The 12,692-nt window shown below is 37.4% G+C and overlaps 1 protein-coding gene across 2 annotated transcripts in view; it reads right to left on the bottom strand.

Annotated features, from left to right (window-relative positions):
• The window catches only part of KCNH8 (potassium voltage-gated channel subfamily H member 8), a 672,749-nt gene that overhangs the window by 344,236 nt on the left and 315,821 nt on the right, over positions 1 to 12,692 (bottom strand). For both annotated transcript variants that reach the window (XM_075586916.1, XM_075586915.1), the window contains exons 6-7: positions 12,251 to 12,408; positions 2,440 to 2,647 (exon numbers count right to left, since the gene is read on the bottom strand). In XM_075586916.1, the coding sequence (XP_075443031.1) occupies positions 2,440 to 2,647; positions 12,251 to 12,408 (366 nt within the window). The remainder of the gene's footprint in view (positions 1 to 2,439; positions 2,648 to 12,250; positions 12,409 to 12,692) is intronic.

Genomic DNA, 12,692 nt, shown 5'->3' with positions numbered 1-12,692 from the left:
GCAGGATGAATTGAAGCTCCTCCACAGGTACTTGCATGAAGCCAAATAACAATTCACCCTACGCGTTTCGTGATTAGGATCACTTCATCAGGAGTGAAGGTTTGTCCATGATACTGTGCTCATTTTATAGTTGTTGTAATTGGAAATCAATGTAATAATTATCCTCTTTATTAGGAGTATGAATATCATATTTATTATATCTACTAAACCAGAGAGTTTTATAGACCCAAAATTACTTACAGTTTCATTCAAAAGTAAACTAATTGTAAAGTTTATTGTTGCAATTTCCCAATATCTGTGTAAATCTCATTATATTCCTACAGAGATGTAAATATGACTACCCATTACATACATTATTATGCATACATTTTTGTTCAGTAAATCATATAAACGGAGAGTAACATGAAAAATTCCAATTAGGTACATTGTAACCATATTGTGTTTAGAACAATTATCGATATCCATACCTATTAAAACAAGATAAATATACAGGTTTTATTGATTTTCAAACAAAGGGGGGACAGGGGACAGGACAGACTAGAGAATATACTCATGGGAGAACATGTATAATACACAGTTTTACCCAAAAGACAAGTTGTTACAAATTGCCAATGTCAACATTGATTCCATACAGACATAAAAACATAACAACCCATTATATACATTCATTTGTGCTCAATATTTCATATGAATGGAATGTGGCATATATAAAATCCCTATTATAGACATGGTAACTATATTGTGTACAAAACAATTATAAGTATCTGAACCTATTACAATGATATAAATATACAAGTATAGTTAATTTCAGAACAAACAAGGAGAGATCAGGGAGAGTGCCCATGGGAAAATATATATCATACACAATTTGATCCAAAAGCCCATATGACCTACATTCTATAAGGTAAACTTCCACTATAAAATGCAAAGTACAGTAGATGTGTTTTCAAAGCCCAGGTGAGGTTATTATATAGACATAAGTGTTTCTTCTTTCTTCTACTAACTACTATCAAATAATGTTTCTTCTTTCTTTGCACATGTGTTGAAGGGGGTGTAGAAAACCTCCAATTGATAGCTGCACAAACCTGGAATCTTTATCTCACTAAAGGATTGGAACTTCCCCTTAAAATAATTTTTTTTATTTCCAATTGAAATCATTTACACTAATGGACTTTATATACTGTATGTTATAGGTTTTTTTTTTTTACACTGACAATTTATATTTGCTTTTTATGTTTTGTTGATGTTGATTGCATTGATTGTATAATAATTATTATCCCCTACATTTATATACACAATATTGATAAAACACCACGGCTTTGCAGTGCACTTCTCCCTTTCCCTTCACAGAAGTAGAAATAGACCTTCAGGAGAGTGGTCTATACATCGAGGAATCTAATTGTCTCTATCACTACTGAATGAGTACTGCTTAACATGCATCACTAAGCATCAGAATTTTATTTTATGTTGACTTACTGCATTTTGACAATTATGGTTATGTGAGGAGCCACGGATAGGAATAGTTATGTAATGTTTGTATAATGCAATGTGTCAGATTCTGAGTGGCCGGATTTCCCCCCCGTCACATTTCCCACTTTCCTCAGCATCACAAAACTGTCACGTCTGATTTGTCAATCTGATTAACTAATAATCTGCATCAAATGTCAGAAAATTGATGATTACGTTTCTTATTTTCAATCAGAATATCAGATGCAGGCAAAACATTCTTTGCATAAGGGATACATAATCTTCTTTTCTTACTGTATATATTTGTGTATTTGGCCAAATAAAGAGGCGTTACATACAGATAATGTTTTAAAAGATGTCCATCTATGCGTTCACTTGGATTACCAGTTACTGCATTACATTAATATTTTCTTATTTTAAAATCACAAAATATACGGATTCGGTTCACTATTGTCATGTAACTAAAGCAGCAGTCTATTATGATGGCATTTTACTCTGTAGCCAAAGCTTTTTTTAAGTTTTATTTATAGCAAAGGTGAAGCTAAAAAAAAATGCATTCAGGTACCATCTGAGCTACTGAATGCCAATGGAAAAATAATACAGACACTTCCCATTTATGTAACAGATGTAGATGCCATAAAGCACTTAGCAAAAGGAAGAAGCATACCAAAATTAAGAATACTCTTTCTATTGATATAAAAGTGAAAGTAAAGTTTTAAAATAACAACCGTGGATAACATACAGTACACTGTACATTTTAAAGATGGCCTAATCTTTATGCCTTATTTAGGATATGTGATTTTCACTGACTACCATAGCTGCAACTTCAAAAGGACATGAACATACTGCAGGAAGTGTCTAAAAGATCTGTATATAGGATATTAGTCACATGAATCAAGAAAACATAACTCAAGTACGTGATAGATTATTTTATCATCATACAGTAGGTCATTTAAAAATATATTATCTTACCTATATCCCAAGAAAGGGGATTATTTTCTTCCATTTCCATCCTTCCAATGACGTACCAGATGCACGCCATCCAATGAGCCAACAAAGCAAACATGGACATAAGTAAAGTAAGGACTATAGTGCTATGCTGGGAATAACGGTCCAACTTCTGGAGAAGACGTAAAAGACGTAACAATCGGATGGTTTTCAGAAGATGAACAAGGGAAACCTACAGGGCAACCATAGTAACAGCATTAAAATATTACAACACACTCTCTTTTGCATAACTGTTTTACATGATAATGGTAATTCATATACATCACTGATTAACTTTGTTGTGAAACTTTGTTGTAATTGTGATGCTGACAACTGCCCTTTGGAGCAAGTAAGCAAAACCTTCAGTAAATTGATACCATCTATGTTATCTGCATAACCACTTTTGTAGATTTTATAATTGTAATGTACAGTATTTCCTAGGAATGCTGCTTGACATAACATCTTGGAGAACCAGCATTAGGATAACTTATTAACTGTAAATTGTCACAGAAAATATATTTATGTACTGTATGCACTATTAACAGCTTAAGTAATACCCTTTTTTCTAATTATAAAGAATATTAATTTCAGAAAAACAATATGAAATAGAATAATACATAAAGGAAATGACAAGAGTAATCCGAGAGTAACATGATGGCATGGAAGAAAAAATGTGAAATGGTACGAGACTCAAAGCAAATAACAATGGAATAAGAAAGACGAAACAGAACATGGTATGAAACCTTCTAAAGTGCCTGTGTACATGCTACTAATTCATAGATAGCATACACATAAAGGATGACTATCTAAATTGCTTTAGTGCAGTTTATAACATTTTTTAAGTACAATCTGACTTCTCAAGTCTATTGTAACCAATATAGCATAGCATGTTTTCCACTACAAACTCTAATGGTTGTTTTACATTCTGGCTTTTCTCTTCCACCATAAAATACTCTAAGGGCTATGTTGTTTTTTGGGCTGGCTCGCAATTATAGTCTCATTAAAACTACAGTATGGTTAACTGGATGTGTCGTTCATAAATAATAATATTAGTCATCTAGGATTAGGAGATTGATGTACCTTTATTTACAATTATCGTGAAGGGGGATATATAAAAAAATATGCTCAAAATCTAGTAGAACTTTTTTTTTTAGAATAACAAAATCTTGAAATTTAAAAATCTAGCAGAATTTTGCTTGAGCATTATAACAGGGAATCCAACAAACAGTTAACTCCTGTCTAGAGGAAGCAGGAGCACCAATGAGCCACCTGGATCTGGTCATTTAAAAACAGATAACCTGCTGTCCAGTCTGTTGCTGTTGTTCTGAATTTCTGATCTTTGACTAAGGTCTGTTGCCCTGTTATACTGTATACCTTGAACTGCTGTACTTTGGCTAAGGAAAAGCTGTATCGTCTTGTTGCTGAACTTTGGCCTAATAAAAGCCTTTGTTTATTTCTCCAAAGGTAAGTCTCCTGTCATTACCTCTGCTTGTGTCTCCTACATGCATAAACTAGGAATTCAGCTTCAATTAATACATCTTATATTACTCTGTAGCCACTCATTATAATAGGGGACTTTATTGGGATTAATTTATATTCTGACTTTCATCGTCCCTACTTCTTAAAGGTACAGTAAATTGACTTCTTGAAATACTGAACCTCTTCAGCTAAACAAAAGTTTTATTGCAAGAGAAAAAATAAAGTAGCTTCACTAAAATATTTTCTCAGACTACATATCACAGACAATGTAAGTGGACAACACTTACTTAGATTGCAATGTATAATTTTTCCTGGGTATAGGAAATCACTATCACAAGATCAACAGATTATTTAACAATTTATCAGTCCAGGAAAAAAATTAAGTAACTATTAGTCTACTTAAAAGTAAAGAAAAACAGTACTGGGCTGTTAAAAGTGACTTAATAATATGCAATATCATTGTGAGATCAGAATGCTGATGTTTTATATTAAGAACTAGGCCCTTTTCTTTATAGTGAAAAGATAAAGACTAACATTTGGCATTTCATTCCTTGGTGCATACCAGGTTGTCCTTTTGTAGGCATATGCCAACGTCATTGGTAGAAGGCAGCATGGGCAGCATAGTAAAGAAGAAAAGAAGAAACAAACTGTTTCAGAATCTCTACTGCTTTTGATATCTTACACTCTTGCCTTTTAAGTTAATACAAAACATAACTATTTTTTTTAATTACCTACAGTTTTGAGCTTTCAGGGAATTCAGGCTTCTTTGATACGGTTTATAGTTTTGTCTTTTTTATTTTGGTAATCTATTTTATTTTATTCTTTTTAACACTAAATTGTGCAGCTATTTTTCTGTGTTCGCATTAAAGCACACTGGATTATTGTAAATAACTAGAACTTTGCGTTATTGGTGCTCTGTTCTAACAGTTCTAAATAAGATTAGTACGAATTGTAATTGCTAAAGATGAAATTATTGATAAGAGACAGGAAGAAAAAGGCAATGTTTGCATGTCCTTGTATGTGCTCTTGAAAAAAAGACCATTGAGCTTTGAAATGTGTAGACTATCATTTAATCTATAAAGAAACCACTTGCTGGTTCGTTAGGAGATATCTCAATCTACAGAGAAATTGCACATCTCCAAGATAAACACACCAACTAAAACTTTGAACTACTGTACCGGTCTATGCAAAATAGAAAATTGGCGTTAACCAATATTTATGATAATGAATGGAATTTACCAATACAACTAAGGTTAAAGAAGCATGTTGCACTGCTTAATATTTTTTTTCTCTTACCTACAGTAAGTCAGGGAGTACACCAAAGTTGCTCTGCGTCCCCCCAACCTTTTGGTGTCCCATTTTAGAAACACTGCCCAATATTTGCCCACACAACACAAAATTTCAGCGGGGTGAGGCCCTCTCCAGCAGCCAATAGAAAGGCTTGAAGTAATTGTATAAAGATATTGTGGCTCTATTGGTGATACCAGTGACCATGTTTGTTCTTTATTTAGGAATATACAAAATATGTACATCTTCTTTTTTTCTTTTTTTTTTTTTACCGGAAACTGACAAGCCACTTATCAAGGCCTTTTCGCCAAAAAGGCCTACTGCTGTTCAGTAAGCCCCAATACATCGCCGATAAAAGTCCTTTTCATCGGTTTTGTTTTCCGGGAAAATAAAAATCGCCAAACGAGCAGCGAGAAGCCACTTATCTGAAGGTTTTTAAACTCGTGCAACTTTAGTAGCCTATCGAGGCTAATCGCGCTCTAGAATAGTGATTTCCTCTCAAAATCCTCCCGCCAGGAAAAGTTGGCAGGAAGGTTGTGAGAAACTGCCGAGAAGCGTGAGAGGGGACTTAGAAAAAAAAATGCATTTTTCCTGCATCGGATTGATGCCGGGAGTCTCTGGAACTGATACCCATCATTATCAGCACCGGAGGCCCCCAGCATGAATCTAATGCAATAAAAATGCATTTAAAGGCAACTTCATTACTTTAGTGGCTGACTGCTAAGGCAATGAAGGGGTTACAGAACAATAACAGCTTTATTGGGGGCAGAGGGGGTGAGTGAAGCGGGTACTTGGCCCTTCACTCACCTCCTCTTCCCCCAATAAATATTACAATATGTACTAACCATCAATACACAACCCACCCACCCCCTGTGCCTCCACATGAAAGCATTTTGTATTTTATATACACAGGATTGAAACCATAGGCCGATTGGTGTCCCCAGGTGGTCCCCGTGAGTGTCCATGGATCTCCAGGTGGTCCCCGCAGGTGTCTGGGGGCCCTCAGGTAGTCCTTGTGTGTGTCTGGGGGTACTCAGGTGGTCCCCGTGAGCATCCTGGGGTCCTCGGGTGGTCTCTGTGGGTGTCCAGGGGTCCTCGGGTGGTCGCCGCTGGCCTGCGGTACCAATCCTGTTGCAAAAAAAAAACGTGGAATACATTGCCACAAATAAACCTTCCCCCCAACAGATATAGTACAATAATAGGCAACATAATTATTATAAAGATATAGATAATAGCTCAGTTGCCCATTATAAAATCAAACATTAGCCAGCCAGCATAAATAAAGTAAACAAAATGGTCAACTTACCCCTGCCATCATGAAGGGCATCCTCATCAGCATACTGCAGGTCCATGTCCTCCATTGCCAGAAAGAATACAAGAAAAAATACAATCTAATTGCCCCTAACCCCTTAATCACCATAGCGATTAATAACCACTATAGTAATTAAGGAACAAACCCCCACACTACCCACCCGGGAAGCCTTTGCACCAACCCCAGACTCACTATAACCACTCTGTACCCATTGATTGGCAGAGTGGTATATCATACCCATATAATATGGGCATGATAAGCCTCTATATCACTCAATGGTCAATCTAATAAAAATAATTAAGGCCAAAAATACACAATAATCACATAAATACAGAAGCACCTAAACACGCCAACAATAAAATAACTAAATAGCCTAATAGTAAACATCACAAATAATTATCTATCACCAAAATAGCTAATTTATTACAATTATGTTATTACAAAACAATACAATTAAACAAACAACTATCCAAGCAAACTATTAAACAAATAAAACCACCAGCCAACAAAACAATTAATTAATTAAGACCAGTAGCCAACAAAACAATTAAATAATTAAAAACGCTAACCAATCCTAAAATGTACTAAAAACATGCCATCCAAATTCAAAACAATTTAATCCAAAAAATAAACAGAAATTGAAAAAATAGCAATCTAGAAAACAAACATTTGCCAAAAAATGCATTGTCTGTCACTATATTTATCTGTACCCTAAACGGGCACAGATTAATACATTATCAGTGAAAAGGCAATAAAAAAAAAATGAAAAGAAACAAATACAATAAAAAAAACCTGTAAAAATAAAATTACATACATTCAATATTTTTCTTACCTTTAGAAGCTTTGTCCCTCCGAATCCCAGTTATTCTGGAATCTCTCTTACCGCAACGTCATCAAAGTCAATACCACGCCATCCACCTTGATGATCCAGAACAAGTAGCAAAATTATTATTTATTTTATCTTCTACCCCCTTCTATCTTCTTGTCATTATTTCTTTATTTTCTTTAAAAGATCTTCTTTCTTCATACAGCCCCGACACAGCTTATTCTCACACTTCGTGGAGACGCGGCCGGGCGCGTCACTGTGACATCACTGTCACGTGCGCGCCTGGCTTCCCCGGCTTCCCCGACACCCCTGAAGGTTTGAAGTGAGGTAAGCGGGGGTGCGGGGAAGCAGAGGGGCACAGCAGGAGCAGCTACGGGGTCGGGAAGGGGGAGCAAAAAGCGTGCACGAGCGAAGGGGGTGCACGGAGGAGATGCGGCGGCGCGCGGTCTAGCCCCGGCGCCAGCCGGAGTAAGCCCCGGTCAACCGGCGGCTTTTGTTAGAATAGGCTGTGTCGATACTGTATGTCAATCCAACCCCATGGTAAGTCGCAATGGATGTTGTCTCATCTAATTCTTCCTGTTAAATGAGGCATCCAGGCCTTATATATGGCCTGTGACATCCCATTCTCAGGTCAAATGGTACAGCTCCAATCTGATTGGACGCTGTTTCATGTGCCCGCCTCTATATTTTTTTTCAGGATGTGACATAATCTCTAAGGTAGGTATGTCACATCCTTAAAGCCACACGACTAAATCACATGGTATTACAGCCAATGTAATGGAAGACAATCCCATTGGTTGTTGTACCATGTGATAGGTCATATTAGTTCAAAAGGATGTGACGTCCCTTTAAGATGAGGTCATATCCTGAAAAAAAAATATAGAGGCGGGCACATGAAACAGCATCCAATCAGATTGGAGCTGTACCATCTGACCTGAAAATGGGATGTCACAGGACATATATAAGGCCTGGATGCCTCATTTAACTGGAAGAATTCGATGAGACAACATCCGTTGGGACTTACCATGGGGTTGGATTGACAGATGAAGACAGAAGATAGAACATTAAAGATAAGAAAGAAATAATGACAGATGAAGAAAGAAGAAGGTTACACTGTAGAAGATAAAAGAAAGAATAATTTTGTTACCTGTTCCGGATCTTCAAGGTGATGGTGTTGGATTGACTTTGATGACGACGTGGTACTAGAGCTTCCTGAAACATTGGGATTCGAAGGGTCAACTCTTCTAAAGGTAAGAAAAATATTGAATATATGTCATTTTATTTTTACAGGTTTTTTTATAGTATTTATTATTTTTATATTTTTCATTGCCCATTGACTGATAATTTATTAATCTATGCCCGTTTAGGTACAGATAAATACAGTGACTGTCAATGAATTTTTTGCCAAATGCTTTTTTTCTATTGATTGTTGTTTTTCTTTTTCTGTTTATTGTTTAGCTTAAAGTGTTTTTAATTTGGATGGCTTGTTTTTATTTCATTATCCGATAGTTTAGCATTTTTAATTAATTATTTATTTTGTTGTTTTTAATTGATGGCTAGTGTTTTTATTAATTTATTTATTTGTTGGCTAGTGGTTTAAATTTTTTTTGTTGGTTTGTGCTTTTATTTATTTAATTGATTTGTTGGCTAGTGCTTTTATTTATTGAATTGGTTGGCTAGTACTTTTATTTATTTAATCGGGGTGTTTAGGTGCTTGTGAATATCTTTTATTATTGTGTATTTTTGACCTTCATACTTTTTTATTAGTGGCTTATCATGCCCATATTATGTGGGTATGATGTACCACTATGCCAATCAATGGGTACTGTGTGGGTTTAGTGGTTCTGGGGTGGGTGGTTAGGCCTCTCGGGTGGGTAGCAGGGGTGGGTGGGTTAAACCCTTAATTGCTATAGTGGTTATTAACCGCTAAGGTGATTAAGGGGCTACGGGACATTAGATTGTATTTCTTATGTATTCTTGCTGACATCGGAGGACATGGACCTAGAGTATGCTGATGAGGATGCCCTTCGTGATGGCAGGGGTGAGTAGAAAGGTTTATTTACTTTATTCTTGCTGGCTGTCTAATGTTTTATTTAATAATGGGCAAATGAGCTAGTATCCATATCTGGATAATAGTGGTTTTGCCCATTACAGTACTGTATGTGTTGGGGGTGGGAGTGGGTACTGCAGGCCAGCGGGGACCCACAGGGACCACCTGAGGATCCACAGACACCCGCAGGGACCACCCAAGGGCCCCCAGAACTGCACAGGGACAACCTGAGGACCCCTGGACACCCGTGGAGACCACCTGAGGACCCTCAGAACCTGTGGGGACCACCCAAGGGCCCATAGACCCCCATTTTGACCAGGTGGACATCCACGGCATCTGGTATCAATCATGTGGGGGTAGAGGAGGTTAATTAGTGTTGTCGTGTTTCTAATGTTTATTGTGGGTAGCAGCTGTTTTAATATAAATGTTAAGAGACCTCCTGCTTCCTGAGATACAGACCCAATTATGGGGTGCCAGCATCTCCTATGCATTTTAATGTCCCTCGTCACGTGACCATGGGAATAAAAGGCATAGGAGATACCGGCACCTCAAAATGGGGCCTGTATCTCAGGAAGCAGGGGGTCCCCGGACCTCAAATCAATCAGGTTCTGCTCCGGAGACCCCCTGTTACAACACACTGGTACTGCTGCGGCCAAGTTTATTCGAGCATTTGCCCGTTCTTGGCCGCAGCAGTAGCCTGGCGCGCGCCCGAGGGTGACGGGCGCGCGCCGAAGCAGCGGAAGAGCGCCCTCCGATCGGGGCGCTCTCCCTACCGCTGCCGGGTCCGCCGGGTCCCCCGGAACCCCCTGCCGCCGTCCCCCACATCGCGGGACACCAGGGCTCCCTCGGGGAGCCCTGGACGCGCGTGCAGGGGGCGCAGGCTCCCGAAGACGCGTGACCGCGTGTCTATGACGCGCGGCACGCCGAGGGGCGGCCACTAGCAAGCCGGGAAATCTCCCGGCTTGCGGATCTGGCCGATGCGCAATAAAGCGTGTCGGTAGTGTATTACATTTGATATTACATTTTTTTTTATCTCTGGCGAGATTTGCGCAGGGAGTGTGGGTCTCTCTCTGCAGCAGAAAGAAATCGCAAGGTGAAACCTTTTCAGAGAGGCGATCATCACCTCACCGGCTCCTCGCCAGTTTTGCAAATGTTGCTATCACAGGTATTCTGGTTTTTCTGCATAGTGTGATAACAACGCTGTTAAAACTGGCAATTTAAACAGCACAGCAATTTTTTTCCGCCGCTTAGTGCACAGGCCCCTTAGTGTGTCATATGATGGTCTGATGCATTGTTTTTGTGCATACTTTTAAACCAATAGTAATGCAGTGACAATTTATGAACTTGAGGTAGGGATGACATCAGTTGAAACTAGTGTATAAATGTCATTTATTACATAAACTGACACTTTTTAAAAAGTTTGTAGAAAAAGGTTACATTCCTACAGCATTTATTTTGTATAAACTACTACTGTATGTTATCTAATTAAAGTAAGAACACTATCAGAGTCTGTAGCCCGAACAACCCCAGAAGGACAAAACAATAAATAAATTAAAAAATATATATACAGTATATATAAATCACTCTAGTGCTGGAAAAGCATGCTGTAAACTGTTTTGCTATACTCTTAGACACGGCCCTCCTAGCACTGACATGGAATATTGCAAAAGAAAGAATAGAATGTCTTTCTGAACACAGAAAAATTGTACTTGAATACATTTTCGGACATTATTTACATAGATGGAGTGACAACAAATATTAGTAAAAAAAAAAAGCTATGCTATTTTCACAGTGTTGTCTAAAGAAACAAAAATTTTAAAAATAGATTTTTTTTTCCTGTGCTATGATGCCTGAATATATTTTTCTAGGTAGCACAGCAGTCCAAAATGGTTATTATAATCTTATGTTATAATAATAGTCGCTAAACAGACCTGGCTCTTTTAAATTTAATCTGCAAAATTGCAAGTCAAATTGCTCTTAAAAAATGTATTAAAATATATGCTGCTTGGCGTATGCAAAATCAAAATATTGCTGAGGTAAGATTGTTAAAGTAGCTCAACATACAGTAATATCTGTTGTGTCTAGGATTTAGAGACCTAGAGACTGAATCAAAATGATACCCCAAGCAGCACATTTTAAATCCTGTGTGTGTTAAAGGTAATAGATTTAAATGCTACCTAAGGGAACAAAATACAAACACACAAAGCATGGGGTATGCATCTAACGGTATGGTGAAAGGGGAAAGAGAAAGTGAAGAAGAAGAAGAAGAATTTGCTACTGTAACTGTTAATTAAATTACACCTAAAAAACTTTAGGGGGAAAAGCAGAACTTTACAAAACAAAAAACAAGGGGTGCAACAATTAGCATAAATTCTTTATAGATTCAATTAAATAAAAAACATGTATGCAATACACTCAAATGGGTCTAAAAAAGTTAGTTATAGTCGCCTAGTAAGGAGTATGCACTCCCACTGGGATCTTGCTACGAGTTTGCTCTTGCTCCTTACTCCATTGGTCTGCACTGTGGGAGATCAGTCCTCCTATTGCCGGTGTCTCCGTCGTGGGTCCAGAACCTCTAGTTGTGGGAACGATTATACATTGAGGTAAGGTCCGTGGTGTCCTCCCAGTGGAAGTGGATACTCCATACCATGCAACTATAACTAACTTTTTTAGAACAATTTAATGAGACTACAACTTTGATGGTTGATATGACTAAGTGATACCATGTAGGCCATTTTACAAATAACATGGTTTTCTTATTCAAGCTTTTGGCATTTGTACCAATTTTATTTCTGTTCTGATTTCAAGCAGTTTAAAATAGGAAATGATATCAGGTACTCACCACAGTGACATTAAAAGCATAAAGGAGATCAAAGGGTAGAGCAGCAATTAAATCAATGACGAACCAAGTTGTAAGATAGTGGATACAAATAGATCTTGCTTTAAATATAACTTGGCCAGACTCGCTGACATATGTTGTTCGGAAATTTAAAATAATATCTGCTTGGCAAAGAGAAAGAAAAATAACATTATATGAACAATCACATTACATGAACATTATCATTTAAGTCTCATTCGTCTACTTATTGCTGTACAGTAATTACCATTCTTAGCGTTTTTATAAGTGTAATCGATTGATTATTACCTGTTAATTGAAACGTACAAATTAAAATTAGCATTAAATTATAGGTACTGTATGCATGTCATGAACTATCACCTGTATGATACAGTACTAGAAGTGTGAATACAAGAACCACTTCTCCCATTGAGGATCAGTTGTTTTG

This window comes from Ascaphus truei, chromosome 2, assembly GCF_040206685.1.
Source record: "Ascaphus truei isolate aAscTru1 chromosome 2, aAscTru1.hap1, whole genome shotgun sequence".
NCBI classification, from domain to species: domain Eukaryota; kingdom Metazoa; phylum Chordata; class Amphibia; order Anura; family Ascaphidae; genus Ascaphus; species Ascaphus truei.
The sequence above is the reverse complement of the archived record's forward strand: the minus strand, read 5'-3'. Positions and strand labels throughout refer to the sequence as shown.